This window comes from Heteronotia binoei, chromosome 20, assembly GCF_032191835.1.
Source record: "Heteronotia binoei isolate CCM8104 ecotype False Entrance Well chromosome 20, APGP_CSIRO_Hbin_v1, whole genome shotgun sequence".
Lineage (NCBI taxonomy): Eukaryota > Metazoa > Chordata > Lepidosauria > Squamata > Gekkonidae > Heteronotia > Heteronotia binoei.
In genome coordinates this window covers 3,507,678-3,528,936 of record NC_083242.1, presented here as the reverse complement: position 1 = coordinate 3,528,936, position 21,259 = coordinate 3,507,678, and the positions used below count along the sequence as shown (strand labels likewise).

Here is a 21,259-nt window from a genome sequence, read left to right as displayed (position 1 = left end):
TAAATTGGCCCTTCGCTGGCAGGCGCGCAGAAGAGGGAAACTGCACAGCTCTTCCAACAAAAGAAAGTCACTTATCTACCTTTGAACTGGGTTCCCGTCGGTAATCTCATCCTGTCCTCTCCTGTAACTCAAGATGCCATCTCCGACAAAGGAAAGGGCCAGATGCTAGAAAACAAAGCGGTGGGGACGTCCAGGTGCACCCGGGAGATGCCAAAGAAGACCCAGTCTGACCAATGGAAGGCCGGCCCTCTCCCTTTCGGCTCTAGAGACAGCGCCAGACCCAGATGTGAGTGCGTGCGGAGAAACTCAGGTTCAAATCTCCGCTCAGTCATGTGAGCCCGAGGGCACCCTTGGGCCAGCTCCCCTGCCTTGGTCAAACCTACCTTACAAGGCAGTTGTGAGAAAAGTGCTCGTTGGAGAAGGAAAGGAAAGGTCCCCTGCGCAAGCACCAGTTGTTTTCCAACTCTGGGGTGACGTTGCTTTCACAGTGTTTTCACGGCAGACTTTTTACGGGGTGGTTTGCCATTGCCTTCCCCAGTCATCTCCGCTTTCCCCCCAGCAAGCTGGGGACTCATATGGAGAAAGTGGGCAGTGAGTTAGTATGCAGAGTCATGGACATGTTTTTTTTTTTTAGCAGATTAAAAGAATCACACGTTGGGGTCCGGTGTGGCTGTGATTCTTTTAATTCTGAATAAAACTTCTTTGGTCTTAAAGGTGCCACTTGACTCTTGCTTTGTTCTACTGCTTCAGACCAACACCTGGATCTATGTCAGAAGAATGATATGGTTTTGACCAACCAGTGACCCACTTACGGAGAATCAACATGAAAAATGTGGCCACGGCTGAGCAATCTCCTGCAATGAGCCACTCTGATACCTGACCTACTCCTCCAGATGACATTAACCTGATTCCCCCCATAATTTATGCCTCCCCGGAGAAGCAGGGAAGAATTGGAGGCGATGCCTTATTTCCCCCACCTATCCGTTGTGCCCCATGACCCTCAGCAAAGCTAGCCGTTGACCATAAATCACCTGCCCGAGGGAGAGAACCCAAAGTTGTTCATGATACAGGAATGAAAGGCGGAACCGGTAAACCAAAGTCAAACACAAACACAATCTGCCCTCAAATGCCAGAGGAGATTGCATTAAACCGCAGAGACCAGCGTTCCCAAAGAGACAGCCTGACGCCGAATGGGTAGAAGGCAAATTTCTGCACGCACTCAGAAGGCAAAGGTGGACCCAGTAAGGCAGGGGAGTCGAACTCATTCGTTATGAGGGCCAGATGTGGCATCAGATCAACAGTCCATCTAGTCCAGCATCCCATCTCACACAGGGGCCAACCAGTTCCTCCGGAGGGCCAACATCAGGGCAGAGAGGCCGAGGCCTTCCCCTGAGAAGAGCATCAGAAGAGCTCTACAGTCCGAATCTTATTCCGTTGTTGGGCCATGCTGGGCCAGGCCGTATGTGTACCTATTTAAGATTAGGTAGCAGTGACATAAATTTTATAAAGAACACAGGCAAACACAAATATTTTTTTTTAAAAAAAATACTTAAAACATGCTTAAAACGTTAGCACTCATTGGTTTTAAAGATGCTTTCTTTGTATTTCTCCCATGGGATCCAGGGAACTGGGCAAAGGAAGCTGTGGTTCTTTCCTGCCTTCCCCAAGGGACTGGGGGAGGGAGCCTCAGCCAATAGAAGGAAGACAGGCTTGGCTCAGTAGCTCTGCTGTGCAATTGAAAGAGCCTGGCAAAGCAAGCTATTCCTCTCCCCCCCTTCCTCCCCAAGGGAGGAGCCTCAGCCAATGGAGAAAACAGAGGCTTTGCTCTGTAGCTCCTGCGTAATTGAGCAAGCATTGCAAAGCAAGCTGTTATGCAGAAGGAAGGAAGGAACACCTCTGGGTAAGGTAAATTACCTGACAAGTTACCCGAGAACTGCCTGCAAAATCCTGGGCTGCAAATAAAGTTGCATCCATCTGAGCTCTTTCATATTTTTGCTCCCTCAGAGTTCCTAGAAACTTATCAGCGTGTCCCTCAACAAGGGAAAGCCATAATGACGAACACATATTCCGGCTTCGGAAACAACTCTCAGAAGGCCAGAAGTTTGAGAATCGCTCATTCTAGGGCAAAAGAGAGCCCACGAGAATCTCTGGGCGACGAGAGTCAAAAATCTGCATGGAACACAAGCAACCAAGCTCTCCCCCTCCCCCACCCCCAGGCTTCAGTCAGAAAGTCCTAAACTCTTACACATTTCAACAACAGGTGGAGACAGAGGCACCTATTTGGAAGTACGCCCCACTGAGTACAGCAGGACTTACTTCCAAGTAAACCCAGGGTCAGGTCAAATGTTTCATTGCTCAGGAACAAACAATTGGGTATGGTTTATGAGAAGGGGACCACAGACTTCTCTTATTTTCCAAATCATCCAGGGACCAGCCTTTTACAAAGGAGAATCTGGTGACGCCTGGGACAGGGCCTCCTCAACAGTGGCCCCTCTCTCATCAGGACTCAGCATGCAAATCCCTCACCAAGAACGTAAGACCATCAGAAAAGCCCTGATAGATCAAAACAATGGTCCATCTAGTCTGGCATCCTGTCTTACATCGTGGCCAACCAGTTCCTCTAGAGGGCCAACAACAGGGCACAGAGGCTGAGGCCTTCATAAGGACATCAGAAGAGCTCTGCTGGATTAGACCAGTGGCCTATCTAATCCAGCATTCTGTTTCACACAATGGCCAACCAGTTCCTCTAGAGGGCCAATAACATGGCAGAGAGGCCAAGGCATCCCCCAGTTAAGAAAATCAGACGAGGTCTGCTGGATCAGGCCAGTGGTCCATCTAGTCCAGCGTCCTCAGTGAGTGGCCAATCAGTTCCTCTGGAAGGCCAACGACAGGGCAGAGAGGCTGAGGCCTTCCTTTTATGTTGCCACCTAGCTCTGGGATTCAGAGGATTAGTGGTTGGGCACTCTATTATTATTATTATTATTATTAATAATAATAGTTTATTTATATTCCGCCCATTCCCCCGTGAGCGCTCAGGGCAGAGCACAACATAATAAAATCACATTAAAACCATATATTAATAATAAAAGCAATTACAATTATTCCATAAACAAATAGCTCGGCAGAACGATTTTGATGCGACGGTGCAGTAGGATACACAGTAGGGGAGGCCGACCGATCTAGTGGGCAGATGCCCCCCGCCTCACCCGAAGACCTGGCGGAACAGCTCCGTTTTACAGGCCCTACGAAAGGCTAGTAAGCAAGGTAGGGCCCGGATCTCTTTAGGGAGTTGATTCCACCAGGTTGGGGCCAGGACTGAAAAGGACCTGGCCCTGGTAGAGGCAAGACGGGCATCTTTTGGGCCGGGGACAGTCAGCCTCTCCTGGGAGGCCGAACGAAGCGACCTCCGGGGCATATACGGGAAGAGACGCAGGTATGCTGGTCCCAGGCCGCTTAAGGCTTTGAAAGTCAGAACTAACACCTTGAAGCGGATCCAGTACTCTATAGGCAACCAGTGCAGGCCATGGAGCAACCGGCCGCATGCTCACCCGTATAGGTGATGCAGTCAGCAGGCGAGCTGCCGCATTCTGCTGCGCTCTCATAAGAAGATGAAGAAGAAGATATTGGATTTATATCCCGCCCTCCACTCCGAAGAGTCTCAGAGCAGCTTACAATCTCCTTTACCTTCCTCCCCCACAACAGACACCCTGTGAGGTGGGTGGGGCTGGAGAGGGCTCTCACAGCAGCTGCCCTTTCAAGGACAACCTCTGCCAGAGCTATGGCTGACCCAAGGCCATGCTAGCAGGTGCAAGTGGAGGAGTGGGGAATCAAACCCTTATTCTCCCAGATAAGAGTCCGCACACTTAACCACTACACCAAACTGGCTCTCCTTTCCTCCTTGAAGACAGCTTCAAGAGGGGATTGGATAAGCATACGGAGCAGAGATCCATCAGTGGCTATTAGACACAGTGTATTGTTGGAACTCTCTGTCTGGGGCAGTGATGCTCTGCATTCTTGTGCTGGGGGGGGCACAGTGGAAGAGCTTCTAGTACCATTGGTGGACCTCTTGATGGCACTTGGGCTTTTTGGCCACTGTGTGACACAGAGTGTTGGACTGGATGGGCCACTGACCTGATCCAACATGGCTTCTCTTATGTTCTTATGTCTGGGTCAGTGATGTTCTGTATTCTTGGTGCTTGGGGAGGGGCACAGTGGAAGGGCTTCTACCCCCACTGGTGGACCTCTTGATGGCACTTGGGGTTTTTTGGCCACTGTGTGACACAGAGTGTTGGACTGGATGGGCCACTGGCCTGACCCAACATGGCTTCTCTTATGTTCTTATGGAACAGAGTGTTGGACTGGATGGGCCACTGGCCTGACCCAACATGGCTTCTCTTATGTTCTTAAGTTCATCTGGAACATTTTCTGGGGGAAGACGTTTCCATTTCCCTTCGACTACAGACCATTCTTCTTTTTGTCTCAATCCATCATCGCTTTCGCATTGCCGTTTTCAGTTCCACCCCACAGCATCCAGGACACAGCGACACAAAGTCGAAGTTTCTACAGACACGATACACAAACTCACCAGATCTGTCCGACGTTGATCAGAGAGAGATAGAGCGCCCACAGAGCGGTCATGAGGATCATGTTGGCACAGCCGGTCACCAAGACAAACACTGCAACGGCCAAGCCGGCCAACGCGAAGCCATCCAGGATCATGTCTATGCTGGACCAGTCCAGGAACCAGATCAGAGTCGGGGCGAAGCTCAAAGCCTCCAAGTTGATCTTCCCTTTGAAGTAGCGCTTGACGTTCTCCAAGAACAGCCTGGCCGGCAAAAGGCCTTTCTCGCCGATCAGTGGCTTGTTTTGGTGGTAAGCCACCAAAAAAGCGACAACTGCAAGAGGGGGAAAGGCAAATGAAAACATGAATGATTCACAGAACAAAAGAATCATACAGCTGGAAGGACCCTCCGGGGTCATCTAGTCCAACCCCCTGCACATAAGAACATAAGAGAAGCCATGTTGGATCAGGCCAATGGCCCATCCAGTCCAACATTCTGTGTCACATAAGAACATAAGAGAAGCCATGTTGGATCAGGCCAGTGGCCCATCCAGTCCAACACTCTGTGTCACATAAGAACATCAGAGAAGCCATGTTGGATCAGGCCAATGGCCCATCCAGTCCAACACTCTGTGTCACATAAGAACATAAGAGAAGCCATGTTAGATCAGGCCAATGGCCCGTCCAGTCCAACATTCTGTGTCACATAAGAACATAAGAGAAGCCATGTTGGATCAGCCCAATGGCCCATCCAGTCCAACATTCTGTGTCACATAAGAGAAGCCATGTTGGATCAGCCCAATGGCCCATCCATTCCAGCATTCTGTGTCACACAGCAGCCATATATATATATATATATATATATATATATATATATATATATATATATATATATATATATATATATATATATATATATACACACACATACATACATACATACATATACACACACACACACACTGTGGCTAATAGCCACTGATGGACCTCTGCTCCATATTTTTATCTAACCCCCTCTTGAAGGTGGCTATGCTTGTGGCTGCCACCACCTCCTGTGGCAGTGAATTCCACATGTTAATCACCCTTTGGGTGAAGAAGTACTTCCTTTTATCCGTTTTAACCCGTCTGCTCAGCAATTTCATCGAATGCCCACGAGTTCTTGTATTGTGAGAAAGGGAGAAAAGTACTTCTTTCTCTACTTTCTCCATCCCATGCATTATCTTGTAAACCTCTATCATGTCACCCCGCAGTCGACGTTTCTCCAAGCTAAAGAGCCCTAAGCGTTTCAACCTTTCTTCATAGGGAAAGTGTTCCAGCCCTTTAATCATTCTAGTTGCCCTTTTCTGGACTTTCTCCAATGCTATAATATCCTTTTTGAGGTGCGGCGACCAGAACTGCACACAGTACTCCAAATGAGACCGCGCCATCGATTTATACAGGGGCATTATGATACTGGTTGATTTGTTTTCAAATCCTGCACAATGCAGGACGCTCGCAAACACCTCCTCCACCGACCACAGTGACTCCTGCTCCAAGCCCAGAAGATCCCTTGCTAAACCAGCCTAGGGAACAACTGCTTCCTGACCCCAAAGTGATGATCAGCATTTCGCTGGGCACGTAAGAAAGGGCCATGAGAACTAAGCACTGATGCAGCCCTTCCTGCCCTCCTTCTCATGATCGCAGGACTCCAGGAGTTGGTGGCAGCTACGAGCACAGACAGCTTCAAGAGGGGATTGGATAAACAGATGGAGCTGAGGTCCATCAGTGGCTATTAGCCACAGCATATTGATGGAACTCTCTGTCTGGGGCAGTGATGCTCTGTCTTCTTGGTGCTTGGAGGGGGGCAGAGAGGGAGGGCTTCTCGTGTCCTGGCCCCACTGGTGGGCCTCCTGATGGCACCTGGGGGATTTTTTTGGCCACTGTGTGACAGAGGATTGGCCTGATCCAACATGGCTTCTCTTATGTTCCCCCCCAATCTCCCACCCACCCCCAGCCTTTATCGCACACCCAAACCCACATAGGCCCCATTTAATATCCCCACCTCGGACAAAAATAAGTCTCCAACATCCAGGCGGTGGGAAGGAGAGAACCGTCCACAATCTCAATTACTTTGATTAAAATTGCAATTTGCCAGGAAGTTTTGCCTAACGTGCTAATCAGGCTTCACCTCAAAATTGCTGCCCTGCCACCCAAACCCCTCATCAGCACCGGAGTCCAAATTAGACCTCTGGCTGGTTTGCAAAGATAAACAAGGGATGAGTGAAATAGTGGGAATATATGTGTGTGTGTGTGTGTACGCACATACACACACGCACTACCAAAACCGGAGAAAGGGGAACACACGCTGTATTTGCACAGAGCCATAAAGTTGAGGCTTTTGAAGCAGCAAGAGTTGTGTGTGTGTGTGGGCTGGTGGGAAAGAAAGAGCTATGGACAGATCTCACACCAGGCCCAGTTAAAGCGATTCTGATTCTGAAGTAACAATAATTTGTCTTTTCAAAACTGCCACAAGCCATCTGGCTACTTCCCAAAGAGTCCAGGAAGAGGCTACGCTGCAACGTACACACACACACACACCATAAAAATATTTTTTGGGTCTTCATTAAAATTTACACTAGAAAACCTAGATTCAGGTGAGTCGCCATGTTGGTCTACATCAACAGAATGAGGTTGGAGTCCAGTGGCACCTTTAAGACCAACGAAGCTTAACTAGAAGTGTGCACGCACGCAAAAGCTTATACTCAGAATTAAACCTTGTCGGCCTTGAAGGTGCCACAAGACTTACACTTTGTACTAGAAAACCCAGATGATCTTTTCCAGCTCTCCCTATGCATGGGTAAAATGCAACCAATCTCTTCCGTCAATTCCTTTTATTGCTGTTCCAAAAGTACCCCAGCAGCGGCTCGCTCGTTACAAATATTTTTATCCCACTTCTCCAAATAAACAACAGCCTCAAACAGCTCCCCCCACCAAAAAAAGAAAACAATGATAAAAGGTAAAGCCGTAACTTAAGAAAGGAGCATTGTGCAAAACTAAGGAGATAAATCTCACAAACAAAAATGAGAAAACGGACGACGACGACAAAAAACAAGCACAGGGGAGCAAACGCACCCTCCAAGTTTCTGATGAAAAAAAACGAAAAAAGGTTGGCATCTCTGCTATGGGCAACCAGGTGCCAAACAACCACAAAGGGGAGAGCAGGGGTGGTCAAACTCGGGAGCCACATGTGGCCCTTTCACACATATTGTGTGGCTCTCCAAACCCCCATGACCCAAATGGCCAGCTTGGAAAAGGCATGTCTCTCTTTAAATCACATCACCAAGCCAAGCCAGCTGGCAGCTTGGAGAATGCATTTAAAGTTAAAGTTGCTTTCTTTCTTCCTCCCAATCTTCCTTCCCTCCTGCATCTGACATTCGTGTCTTGTAGCTCTGAAACATCCAACCATTATTCCATGTGGCCCTTACATGAAGCAAGTTTGGCCGCCCCTGTGGTAGAGCATGCCAGGGGCCAACACCAAGGAGTCTAACCCTTATGAGATCTGATAAGACTGGGCTAGATCCAGCTCACGGCGAGAGAGATTCAGAGGTGGCGAACTGCAGAGATACAGGAAACCATGCCCAATTTAGAAATTTAAAAAAGTGAAATGGCGGAGGATTCCTGGCACATCGTTTCCAGTCTGAAAACAAGCAGAGGTGGATTAAGGCCTACAAGAATACGAGCCCTCTGCTTGTAAAATATCCACCACAAAATCACCAAATTTCAACTTTATAACAAAAATCATTATAATACACAGTGGCAATAAGAATACAGTAGGTAAGCCATATCCTTAAGAACATAAGAGAAGCCATGTTGGATCAGGCCAATGGCCCATCCAGTCCAACACTCTGTGTCACATAAGAACATAAGAGAAGCCATGTTGGATCAGGCCAATGGCCCCTCCAGTCCAACACTCTGTGTCACATAAGAGAAGCCCTGTTGGATCAGGCCAATGGCCCCTCCAGTCCAACACTTTGTGTCACAGAAGAACATAAGAGAAGCCATGTTGGATCAGGCCAATGGCCCGTCCAGTTCAACACTCTGTGTCACATAAGAACATAAGAGAAGCCCCGTTGGATCAGGCCAATGGCCCATCCAGTCCAACACTCTGTGTCACATAAGAACATAAGAAAAGCCATGTTGGATCAGGCCAGTGGCCCCTCCAGTCCAACACTCTGAGTCACATAAGAACATAAGAGAAGCCATGTTGGATCAGGCCAGTGGCCCATCCAGTCCAACACTCTGTCACACAGTGGCAAAAAATTTTATACATACACACACACTGTGGCTAATAGCCACTGATGGACGTCTGCTCCATATTTTTATCTAAACCCCTCTTGAAGGTGGCTATGCTTGTGGCCGCCACCACCTCCTGCGGCAGTGAATTCCACATGTTAATCACCCTTTGGGTGAAGAAGTACTTCCTTTTATCCGTTTTAACCTGTCTGCTCAGCAATTTCATCGAATGCCCACGAGTTCTTGTATCGTGAGAAAGGGAGAAAAGGACTTAGGTCACTGGGATGCTTTCAATGCTGATACGGCAAGTAATTAACAGGGGTATCCTGCAATTCGTGTATAGACATTAGAGGAAGTATGGATCAATACAGAGGACTGGTATTATGAATTCTGGCACAAATAGACCAATTTAACTTTATACAGGAATGTAAGTGGTCCCTAGAAGAAAGATCTTCATTCGAAACAGTTTCTATAATTGGACCGGTTATTCGGTTGAACTGATTTCAAAATATGGATCATTGAGGATCTTTTGCCTCATTTGGACAGAAGTTGCAACAAACTATGAATATGGCTTACCTGCTGTATTCTTATTGTCACTGTGTATTATAACGATTTTTGTTATAAAGGGTGAAAATTGGTGATATTTTTGGTGGATATTTGACAAGCGGAGAGTTGGTATGCATTCGTGGCTGCCTTCCCTCTGCGGTCCCAATACTACTGTGACTATGAGAATATCAGAGCAGCCACGTTGGATCAGTGCATTGTTCCCTCTAAGCTGCAGAGTCTTGTGAGCAAAAATTCTACTATGTGAGCTCCTGGCATTAAAGTTGTGAGCTCCTGGCATTAAAGTTGTGAGCTGCTGCATAAATTAGTGTGCTCTGGGGCCATTTTTCCTGAGCTAAGAGAAAAATGTGTGAGCCGGAGGCTAAAAATCTGTGAGCTAGCTCACGCTAACTCAGCTTAGAGGGAACGCTGGACTTCCTTGGTGGTCTCCCATAGAAGTACCCTGGACTTCTCTGGTGGTCTCCCATCTAGTCCTAAGCGAGGCTGACCCTGCCTAGCTCCCAAGATCTGACACGATTGGGCTAGCCTGGGACACTCAGATCAGGGACTACACCAAGGCTAAAAAGAACAGCAATCCTATGAGTGACTGAGGGGGGTCCCTGCAAATGCTGAAGGTTCACACTACAGCCCCTTGCCGTCTAGAGCAGGGATGTCAAAACATGCGGCCCAAGGGCCAAATCAGCCCCCCCCCCGAGCAACTGGCTCTCATCTGCTTCCTTCTCCCTCTCTCTTGCTTCCTTCTGCATCACAGCTTGCTTTGCCAGGCTTGCTCAATCACACGGAAGCTACAGAGCAAAGCCTCTATTTTCTCCATTGGCTGAGACTCCTCCCTTGGGGAGGAAATGGAGGAGGGAGAGCTTACTTTGCCGGGCTCTCTCAATTGCACAGCAGAGCTACTAAGCCAAGCCTCTCTATTGGCTGAGGTGCCTCCCCCTCCTGGCTCCCTGGGGAAGGAAGGAAAGAGCCAGAGCTTCCTTTGCCCAATTCCCTGGATCACATGGGAGAAACACAAAGAAAGCACCTTTAAGATAATGGGTTTTGATATCTGGTGTGGTGTAGTGGTCGCTTCCCCCTTAATTCTTAAAAGCCAGTTTGAACAATTCTGTACAGGGCTCTTTTTGTAGCAGGAACTCCTTTGAATATTAGGCCACACCCCACTGATGTAGCCAATCATCCAAGAGCTTACAGTAGGCCCTGGATGAAGAGCCCTGTAAGCTCTTGGAGGATTGGCTACAGCAGGGGCGTGTGGCCTAATATGCAAAGGAGCTCCTGCTACAAAAAACCCCCCTGATTCTGTTTTACAGGCCCTGCAGTTGTACAACAGAATTGTGGCAAGTCCCGCAGGGCCCTGATATTTTCGGGGAGAGCGTTCCACAGGGCAGGGGCTGCTACCGATGTAGCTCTGGGGGTAGCCAGCTGAGTGTCCTTTGGCCCAGGAATCACAAGGAAATTTTGTGACCTTGATCTGGGGCTCATATGGGGAAAGGTGGTCCTGGAGGTAAGCAGGCCATATAGGGCTTTAAAGAGGAATGCTACAAAGAGGATAAATCTTCCATCTTTCATGCTCCACGAAGATTCAAAGATGCAAATTTCAAAATGTTCCAGTGACGCACTGTTCTGTTCCCCCCGCCCTTTAAATAACTGAGGAAGTCTGGTCTTGGCTCACATCTGAAGACCAAACAACCCAGAGACTTTAACCAGAAGGTATGAAACTCACAAAACCAAGTCACATTTCACACACACACACACCAGATATGTGCCTGGAGCCAGCAATTGACAGCACCTTCGACCCAAAGCAGTCTTTCTGGGCGGGAGAAACGAGGCTATTTTGCACCCAAGACATAAGTCCCTAAATTTAGGTACAAACTATAGGTCTTCTTACAAACGGAGCCATTCATGAGTCGGTAGCTTGAGGAATGAACTATTTAAACATGCCCAGACTCGGCGTCGTTTGGCAAAGCGGGGAGCCCAAACACCGCTGCGATGTCCTTGCATTAATTTTGCAAAAGGGAGAAAAAAAACAGAGGCAAATCTATTTTCGGCCTAAAACGCAAGTCGTTTGCAAGCCTGAAATCTACCAGTCCAAGTTCGGGGAGTTCTTTCGGCACCTTGAACTTTCGTTCCGTACTCTGCCTTCAGCCTGAGGTTGTAGCGTGATGTATAAATATTTTAATCATTACTGAAGGGGGTTTTTTTGGGGGGGGGAGTTAAGACAGGACATAGAACAGTGGAGCAGGCCTGCCGGTCTGGAACCCACGACACGTGATTTTAGGGCAAAAATCCCCCCTCCCCCCAAAAAACAGTATTCCATTACAGCAGTGGCCCCAACCTTCTCGGCACCAGGGACCGGTTTCGTGGAAGACAATTTCCCCACGGACCGATGGGGGAGGTGTCGCTGGGGTTTTTCTCACCCGAGGCTGCCCCCTGGCCAATCCACATCCCTGCCCCCATAGGGGTCCTTATGGGGGGGAGACGGGCTGTTTCTGCCTCCCCCTTCCATTTAAAGACCCCCACCGATCAGCTGATTGGTGGAGGACTATAAATGAGGGGTAAGCTCATAAGCTCAGCAGCACTGCCCCTTCTGCCAGCCCAGGACCTGGGCAGACAAAAGAGGCCATGCCACTTCTTTCGGCTGGGGCTGCTCTGCCTCACTCCGAGGCCCGGTTGCTACCAGGCCACGGGCCGGTACCGGTGCATGGACCAGTGGTTGGGGACCCCTTCATTAGAGAATACTGCTAACATCCCTTGGGCCCCCCTGCAAATCCACAAAGTACACTACAGCTGGCTCGGAAATGGCCCCATGTTACAGTTGCAGTGCTTTCTGCAGTATAAATTTAACTTGGACATGCAAACCTCAAGACTAAAGTTGAAGTCCAGTGGTCCCTTTAAGACCAGGGGGTGCCAAACACGCTTAACATAAAAGCCACATAGAATAGATGTCAGATGCTTGAGAGCCGCAAGGAAGGAAGGAAAGCAAATAGATTGGGAGGGAGGTGGAAAGAAAACAACTTCAAATGCATTCTCTAAGCGCTGGGTGGCTTGGCTTGGAGAAAAGATATAAAGCCAGAAATGCCTTCTCCAAACTGGCCTATGGGACAGTGGAGGCTTCGAGAACCACATAATATGTTTAAAAGAGCCACGTGTGACTATCGAGCCAAGCCAGCCGGCAGCTTGGAGAATTCATTTAAAGTTAAAGTTTAATATCTTATGTTGTTTGCAACTGCTGTTAGCCGCCCTGAGCCCAAAAGGGAAGGGCAGGATATAAATGCAATAAAATAAATAAATATAAAGTTGCTTTCTTTCCACCTCTCCTCCACGCGCGCCTCCCCCAGAATCTATTTGCTTTCCTCCCATTTTCCCTTCCTACTGGCTCTCAAACATCTTTAAGTTTATATAATTGATGCAGGAGCTCCCAACTTTAATGCCAGCAGCTCACAAAGCAGACTTTTGCTCACAAGACTCTGCAGCTTCGAGGGGACATTGCTCCCAAGTGGGTTTTCTTTTTTTGAAAATGGGTGGAGCTTTGGCCCAGCAGGGAACCTGATTGGCCACCGGAGGTCTCTCCGGCTGTGCAGATTGGAGGAAAGCGGAAGGGAAGTCGCAGGGATGCGTGAGAAGGGACATTCCAGAATGCCTGGCACCAAAGCGGCGCCTCTCCTTGGGAAGCCTGGAATGCACACGCCTCTGCCCACCAATGCTTCCCCCCAGGCTTGCAAGGCTGCGCCAATTGTCCTCTCACTCTACATCCTGTACCTTATCCTAAACCAATTACCTAGGATAGACTAGGGCTCCTTGAACGTGCCGTATTTAGAAAGTGCAGCATGGCTTCCCCAGGGCCAGGCACTCACAGTTAGGGTTGCCAATCCCCAGGTGGGGGCAGGGGATCCCCTGGTTTGGAGGCCCTCCCCCCGCTTCAGGGTCATCAAGAAGGGGAAGAGGGAGGGAGAAATCTGCTGGGCACTCCATTACTCCCTATGGAGACCGATTCCCATAAGGTATAATGGAGAATTGATCTGCAGGTATTTGGGACTCTAGGAGAGCTCCTTTTTGAGGTAGAGGCACCACAATTTCAGCATAGCATCTAGGGCCTCTCTCCAAAACCCTCCAAGTTTCAAAAGGATTGGACACGAGAGTCCAATTCTATGAGCCTCAAAAGGTGCCCCTATCTTTCCATTCTTTCCAGTGGAGGAAAGGCATCTAAAAGATGTGCGGTCCCTTTCAATGTGGTGGCCAGAACTACCTTTGGAGTTCAATTCTGCTTCTCACAACCTTGCTTCTGGCTTCACCCCCCAAAAGTCTCCTGGCTCCACCCCCAAAGTCCCCAGCTATTTTTTGAATTGGACTTGGCGACCCGACTTGCTCCAGGCTCCACCCCCAAAGACTCCTGGCTCCACCCCCAAAGGCCCCAGCTATTTCTTGAATTGGACTTGGCGACCCTACTTGCTTCTGGTTCCACCCCCCCCCCCAAGTCTCCTGGCTCCACCCCCAAAGGCCCCTGCTATTTCTTGATTTGGACTTGGCGACCCTAATTGCTCCAGGCTCCACCCCCAGTCTCCTGGCTCCACCCCCGAAGGCCCCAGCTATTTCTTGAATTGGACTTGGCGACCCTACTTGCTCCAGGCTCCACCCCCAGTCTCCTGGCTCCACCCCCAAAGGCCCCCGCTATTTCTTGAATTGGACTTGGCGACCCTACTTGCTTCTGGTTCCACCCCCCAAGTCTCCTGGCTCCACCCCCAAAGGCCCCTGCTACTTCTTGAATTGGACTTGGCGACCCAAATTGCTCCAGGCTCCACCCCCAATCTCCTGGCTCCACCCCCAAAGGTCCCAGCTATTTCTTTGATTGCACTTGGCGACCCTAATTGCCCCTGGCTCCACCCCCGGTCTCCTGGCTCCACCCCGCTATTTCTTGAATTGGACTTGGCGACCCGACTTGCTCCTGGCTCCACCCCCAAAGTCTCCTGGCTCCACCCCCGAAGTCCCCAGCCGTGTCTTGCCTGGGACTGGGCAGCCCTACTCACAGTAGAGGGCGGCGGTGGCGCGCAGGAGCGCCAGGCGCGCCAGCCAGAAGGTGCCCGGGCGCAGCAGGGCCGGCGGCGGGGGCTGCAAGGGAGCCTGGAGGACCCCCTCCTCCGCCGCCTCCCCCCCGCGCCGCCTCCGCAGCCCCCCGCCGCTCGCCGCCATCCCCACAGGCAAGGAGAGGAGACGCATGCGCCCTCGGAAAGCGCCACGGAGCGGCCGCCGGTTGGAGAGGCCCCGCGGGCGGAGGAGGCGCAGGCGCGCCGGGGCCTCTCGCTCTCCTCCTCCTCCTCCAGCGCAGCGCAAAGAGGCTGGCCGAGCCACGTTCGCCCTCCAGGCCCAGCGGGGTTGCCAAGTCCGACTCAAGAAAGAGCTGGGGGCTTTGGGGGTGGAGCCAGGAGACCTCTGGGGGTGGAGCCAGGAGCAAGGGGGTGTGGCGAACAAAACTGAACTCCAAAGGGGGCGCTGGCCATCGCATTGAGAAGAAACACATGCCTTTTGGCACAGAGGTGAAGTGCCTGGACTCTTCTCGGGGAGAACCGGGTTTGATTCCCCACTCCTCCACTTGCAGCTGCTGGAATGGCCTTGGGTCAGCCAGAGCTCTCTTATCTGGGAGAACCGGGTTGGATTCCCCACTCCTCCACTTGCAGCTGCTGGAATGGCCTTGGGTCAGCCAGAGCTCTCTTATCTGGGAGAACCGGGTTGGATTCCCCACTCCTCCACTTGCAGCTGCTGGAATGGCCTTGGGTCAGCCAGAGCTCTCTTATCTGGGAGAACCGGGTTGGATTCCCCACTCCTCCACTTGCAGCTGCTGGAATGGCCTTGGGTCAGCCAGAGCTCTCTTATCTGGGAGAACCGGGTTGGATTCCCCACTCCTCCACTTGCAGCTGCTGGAATGGCCTTGGGTCAGCCGGAGCTCTCTTATCGGGGAGAACTGGGTTGGATTCCCCACTCCTCCACTTGCACCTGCTGGGATGGCCTTGGGTCAGCCAGAGCTCTCTTATCTGGGAGAACCAGGTTGGATTCCCCACTCCTCCACTTGCACCTGCTGGGATGGCCTTGGGTCAGCCACAGCTCTCTTATCTGGGAGAACCGGGTTGGATTCCCCACTCCTCCACTTGCAGCTGCTGGAATGGCCTTGGGTCAGCCGGAGCTCTCTTATCTGGGAGAACCGGGTTTGATTCCCCACTCCTCCACTTGCAGCTGCTGGAATGGCCTTGGGTCAGCCATAGCTCTCTTATCTGGGAGAACCGGGTTTGATTCCCCACTCCTCCACTGGCACCTGCTGGAATGGCCTTGGGTCAGCCGGAGCTCTCTTATCGGGGACAACTGGGTTGGATTTCCCTCTCCTCCACTTGCAGCTGCTGGGATGGCCTTGGGTCAGCCACAGCTCTCTTATCTGGGAGAACCGGGTTTGATTCCCCACTCCTCCATTGGCACCTGCTGGAATGGCCTTGGGTCAGCCAGAGCTCTCTTATCGGGGACAACTGGGTTGGATTTCCCTCTCCTCCACTTGCAGCTGCTGGGATGGCCTTGGGTCAGCCATAGCTCTCTTATCTGGGAGAACCGGGTTTGATTCCCCACTCCTCCACTGGCACCTGCTGGAATGGCCTTGGGTCAGCCAGAGCTCTCTTATCGGGGACAACTGTGTTGGATTTCCCTCTCCTCCACTTGCAGCTGCTGGGATGGCCTTGGGTCAGCCACAGCTCTCTTATCTGGGAGAACCGGGTTTGATTCCCCACTCCTCCACTGGCACCTGCTGGAATGGCCTTGGGTCAGCCAGAGCTCTCTTATCGGGGACAACTGTGTTGGATTTCCCTCTCCTCCACTTGCAGCTGCTGGGATGGCCTTGGGTCAGCCACAGCTCTCTTATCTGGGAGAACCGGGTTTGATTCCCCACTCCTCCATTGGCACCTGCTGGAATGGCCTCGGGTCAGCCAGAGCTCTGGCAGAGGTTTATTTATTTATTTAATTGGATTTGTATCCCGGCCTCACGTATGCTCCTGCGTATACATGAGTATAAACATATCATAAAACATAAAAACAATTTAAAACATAGAAATTAACATTTCAGGTGCTTTGGTCTTAAATTATGTTGCCTTGCTATTCCGGCTCCGCAAAGCAAATCTTAGTGGTCCAGATGTTGTATATAGAGCAGAACCTCTATATAGAGGTTGTCCTTGAAAGGGCAGCTTCTGGGAGAGCTCTCTTAGGACATCTGTGGTGGGAGAGGAAGATAAAAGAGATGGTTCGCAGCTCTGAGATTCAGAGTGGAGGGCGGGACATAAATCCAATATCATCTTCTTAGTCTTCTTCTGTCAAGAGGCCTGCCATCACCATTCTATGCTAAACATGAGAGAAATCAACACTGGAAATTGACCAGAGTCTTGGAAATTGATCACAGTTATTGAAAAGCTGTTTTACATTGCGCCATGGCTTTGGAACGAATGTTTAATATTGTATATTTAAAGTACCTAAACGTGTGAACACAACATGTCAATATAAGAAGAAGAAGAAGAAGAAGATGATATTGGATTTATATCCCGCCCTCCACTCCGAAGAGTCTCAGAGCGGCTCACAATCTCCTTTACCTTCCTCCCCCACAACAAACACCCTGTGAGGTGGGTGGGGCTGGAGAGGGCTCTCACAGCAGCTGCCCTTTCAAGGACAACCTCTGCCAGAGCTATGGCTGACCCAAGGCCATTCCAGCAGGTGCAAGTGGAGGAGTGGGGAATCAAACCCGGTTCTCCCAGATAAGAGTCTGCACACTTAACCACTACACCAAACTGGCTCTCCACCAAGCAACGTATACAGTGTTAATTTCTTGTATTTGCCCCACCTGGAGGTTGGCATCCCTATCACTTGCCCCTGAAGTAAATAGGAGTTTTGGAAGAAGTACTCTGTGGCATTCAGCGCAATTATCTATTATCTTGTTGACTTCATTTATCCCCTCCACCTCTCTCCAGTGGGGTCCCGAAGCACCTTACCTCATTCTCGCATCCATTGTATTCTCACAACAATCCTGAGAGGTAGGTTCGGCTGAGAGTCTGTGACTGACATCATTTCCCTCTCCTCCATTTTACCCTCACAACGGACTTGTGAGGTAGGTCTTGGCTGAGAGGATGCGACAATATGCCCAGCAAGTTTCCAGGGCAGAGGGGAGATTCAAACCTGGCTCTCTCTGATTTTAGTCCAACACCTGAATCACTCCATTCCACTGGTTCTTTGAGGACCGATGAGGTTAATTCCCTCCCCTCCCCAAACCCACCTTTCCCAGGCTCCCAAATTTCCAGGAATTTCCCTACCCAGAGCCGGCAAACACACTTATTTGTTTGTTAGTGCACGCTCTTTTTCAGAGCTGGTTGAAGGAAGACTGAGCTAAAAGTGAATTTTTTAAAAACACTGGAATGAAGGTCTGTCTAATGTCTGACTTTTCTATTTTCAAAAGGAGTCTGATTCCCCACTCCCCACCTCACGCCTTTTTTGTTTTTCTCTTTTCGGTGGCCGTAAGTGCCGTCTTGAAATCCGGTTTCTACCAAGTCATAATTTCCCCGAAACTGTAAGGACTGTAAGGCAGGGGTGTCAAACATCTGGCCTGGGGGCCAAATCAGGCCCCCGGAGGACTCCTATCAGGCCCTTGAGCAATTGGCTGTCATCTGCTTCCTTCTCCTCTCTTGCTTCCTTCTGTGTAACAGCTTGCTTTTCCACGATTGCATAGGAGCTACAGAGCAAAATCTCTATCTTCACCATTGGCTGAGGCTCCTCCCTTGGAGAAGAAGGCGGGGAAGGAAGAGCTTGCATTGCCAGGCTATCACAGTTGCACAGCAAAGCTAATGAACCAAGCCTCTCTTCCTTCTATTGGCTGAGGCTCCTCCCCCTCCTGGTCCCCTAGGGAAGGCAGGAAAGAGCCAGAGCTTCCTTTGCCCCGTTCCCTAGATCCCATGGGAGAGATACAAAGAAAGCACCTTTAAGACCAGTGAGTGCTAATGTTTTAAGCATATCTTAAGGGTTTTTTAAAAAAATCTTTAATTGTGTTTGTCTGTGTCCTTTATAAAGTTGGTATCTCTGCAGTCTAATCTTAAATAGGTACACCCATGGCCCAGCCCAACAAGGTCTCATTGATGTCAGATCCAGCCCTCACAACTAATGAGTTCTACACCCCTGCTATAAAGGTTTCCTAACACCGCACGCTTAGTCCAGGCTAAACACACAGATTTCTTATTTGCCATCCACAAAGCCGCACGACTATATAAAATAGGCAGGGGTTGTGCAGAGACATCTGCCATGCCCTGAAAAAGGAAGAAGATGAAGAAGATATTGGATTTATATCCCGCCCTCCACTCCGAAGAGTCTCAGAGCGGCTCACAATCTCCTTTACCTTCCTCCCCCACAACAGACACCCTGTGAGGTGGGTGGGGCTGAGAGGGCTCTCACAGCAGCTGCCCTTTCAAGGACAACCTCTGCCAGAGCTATGGCTGACCCAAGGCCATTCCAGCAGCTGCAAGTGGAGGAGTGGGGAATCAAACCCAGTTCTCCCAGGTAAGAGTCCGCACACTTAACCACTATGGCTGACCCTAGGCCATTCCAGCAGGTGGAAGAGTGGGGAATCAAACCTGGTTCTCCCAGATAAGAGTCCTCACACTTAACCACTATGGCTGACCCTAGGCCATCCCAGCAGCTGCAAGTGGAGGAGTGGGGAATCAAACCCGGTTCTCCCAGATAAGAGTCCGCACACTTAACCACTACACCATACTGGCTCTCTGGAAGTCTGGCATCCCATTTGAGTCAGTAGCGTGCGATTCCAAACAGGTCGATAAAGCTTGGGGATCCTTATCTGTTTCCAGGTGCCCTGTTCTTCGAGCCCCCTCCAGCTACCTGGCAGCTCCTTCTACATGACCTTTTTGTTCTCCTTGTTTCCCATCACTGCGAGTTATTTTGTTCTGATTCGAAAAGAGAGAGGAGGGAGACACAGTAGGGCATTGTAGAGGTCAAGAAAAATAGCTGGTTTGTTTTGGGATGCTGGGATCTGGCCGATCTCCCTCCTCCTTGGCCCCCGCATGAAACCCCCAGGCTAGCTGAGAAATTAATATGAAGGAGAGGCCCCGAAAGCGGTAGCAGCCAATTCCATGTCGCATCTCAGCATCTGGGAAACAGCTGGCGTTGGGGAAAGGGGTCTCTGCCCATCTGAAGACCTGGAAAATGCCCGTTACTGGCCAGGGAGCAACAGACAGATTAGAAGAAAGGGCAGGGAGGGAACCCACTGAATGTTTGCATGCAATGAAACATGGAGGGCTTTGCAAGACGCAAAATGAGTTTCTAGACCTCTCACACTGTGTCTCAAGGACTTGGGGGCAGCCCCACACCACAGGATCTTAGATGGCCACATTTCGCCCTCCAGGAAGTAGAGAAAAATGTGCTGCGTGGTTTCTCGTTCGTTTTATCCTTACAACCGTCCTGTGAGGTGGATGGGAACAAGAATGTGATTGACCAAGGTCCCCCTGTGGAACTTTGTGGCAGAGGGAGAATTAGAACTCGGACTTCTCCAATCCTAGTCATCGCCAGTCTTTCTATGCACCTCCCTGCAATATACAAGCCCCCTCTCTGCCCCTCCCCCAACACCAATAACCACAGGTGTTTTGCTAGTATCACATTATTCACTGCTTGTTTTAGAATGTAGGATGAAAAGCCCTCTGTTCAGAGAAGTTCAGACCAGAACCAATGGGTTGAAATTAAATCAAAAGAGTTTCCGGCTCAACATTAGGAAGAACTTCCTGACCGTTAGAGCGGTTCCTCAGTGGAACAGGCTTCCTCCTGGGGAGGTGGTGGGCTCTCCTTCCTTGGAGGTTTTTAAACAGAGGCTAGATGGCCATCTGACAGCAATGCGGATCCTGTGAATTTAGGGGGAGGTGTTTGTGAGTTTCCTGCATTGTGCAGGGGGTTGGACTTGATGACCCTGGAGGTCCCTTCCAACTCTATGTTTCTATGATTATAAGTTTGCCTGTTTCTTGGAGAGGGGGTAGAAAAGAGCCAGGAGTCCAGGAGCACCTTAAAGACTAACAAAATTTGTGGCAGGGCAGGAACCTTTGTGAGTCACTGCTCATTTCTTCAGAGGGGAGGGGGTTTTGCCTTGAAGCCAGCCAGTTCTAAGGACCAGGGGTGGTGGGGTGGTGGGAAGAGGTACAAATTGACCTTGCTACCTTCAAGGTGCCATGGAGAAAATGTGGTGTTCCTGGAACATTCTTAGTTACCATTTGGACAGGTGAAAAATGGGGCGGCAGGAGAGATTTTTTAAGAAGTATATATGGATGAGCTTAAATAAAGTCATTAACATAGAATGACCACTTTCTTCTTGCAAAATAGTCCAAGGAGAGAGAACCAACGGGTCGGAATTAAATCAGAAGAGTTTCTGCCTCAACATTAGGATAACCTTCCTGACAGAGTGGTTCCTTAGTGGGACAGGCTTCCTCAGCAGGTGGTGGGCTCTCCTTCCTTGGAGGGTTTTAAACAGAGGCTAGATGGCCCTCTGACAGCAATGTGGATCCTGTGATTTTAGGGGGAAAGTATTTGTGCATTTCCTGCATTGTTCAGGGGCGGTTTTGGACTAGATGACCCTGGGGGTCCCTGCCAGCTCTTATGATTCTAACTTGGTTGTATTGGTTGGACTAGAGCTGGGAAGACCCGGGTTCAAGTCCCAGCTCATTTTACTTTGGATCAGCCTCTCTCAGCAGCGCCTACATTGCAGGGTTCCTGTTAAATCAAGGCAGCATTTTGGCATAACACCAGAGATGGACGATCCATATTAGTTCATCGTGCCAGATTCAAAACATGCTCAGATTCACCTTTCTT

The 21,259-nt window shown here is 50.1% G+C and overlaps 1 protein-coding gene across 1 annotated transcript in view; it reads right to left on the bottom strand.

Moving 5' to 3' along the window:
• LMF1 (lipase maturation factor 1) overlaps window positions 1-14,578 on the bottom strand; it is a 216,381-nt gene extending 201,803 nt beyond the window's left edge. The window contains exons 1-2 of the mRNA XM_060260612.1: window positions 14,416-14,578; window positions 4,586-4,895 (exon numbers count right to left, since the gene is read on the bottom strand). Coding sequence (XP_060116595.1) covers window positions 4,586-4,895; window positions 14,416-14,578 — 473 coding nt within the window. The remainder of the gene's footprint in view (window positions 1-4,585; window positions 4,896-14,415) is intronic.
• Between the last annotated feature and the right edge of the window lie 6,681 nt (window positions 14,579-21,259).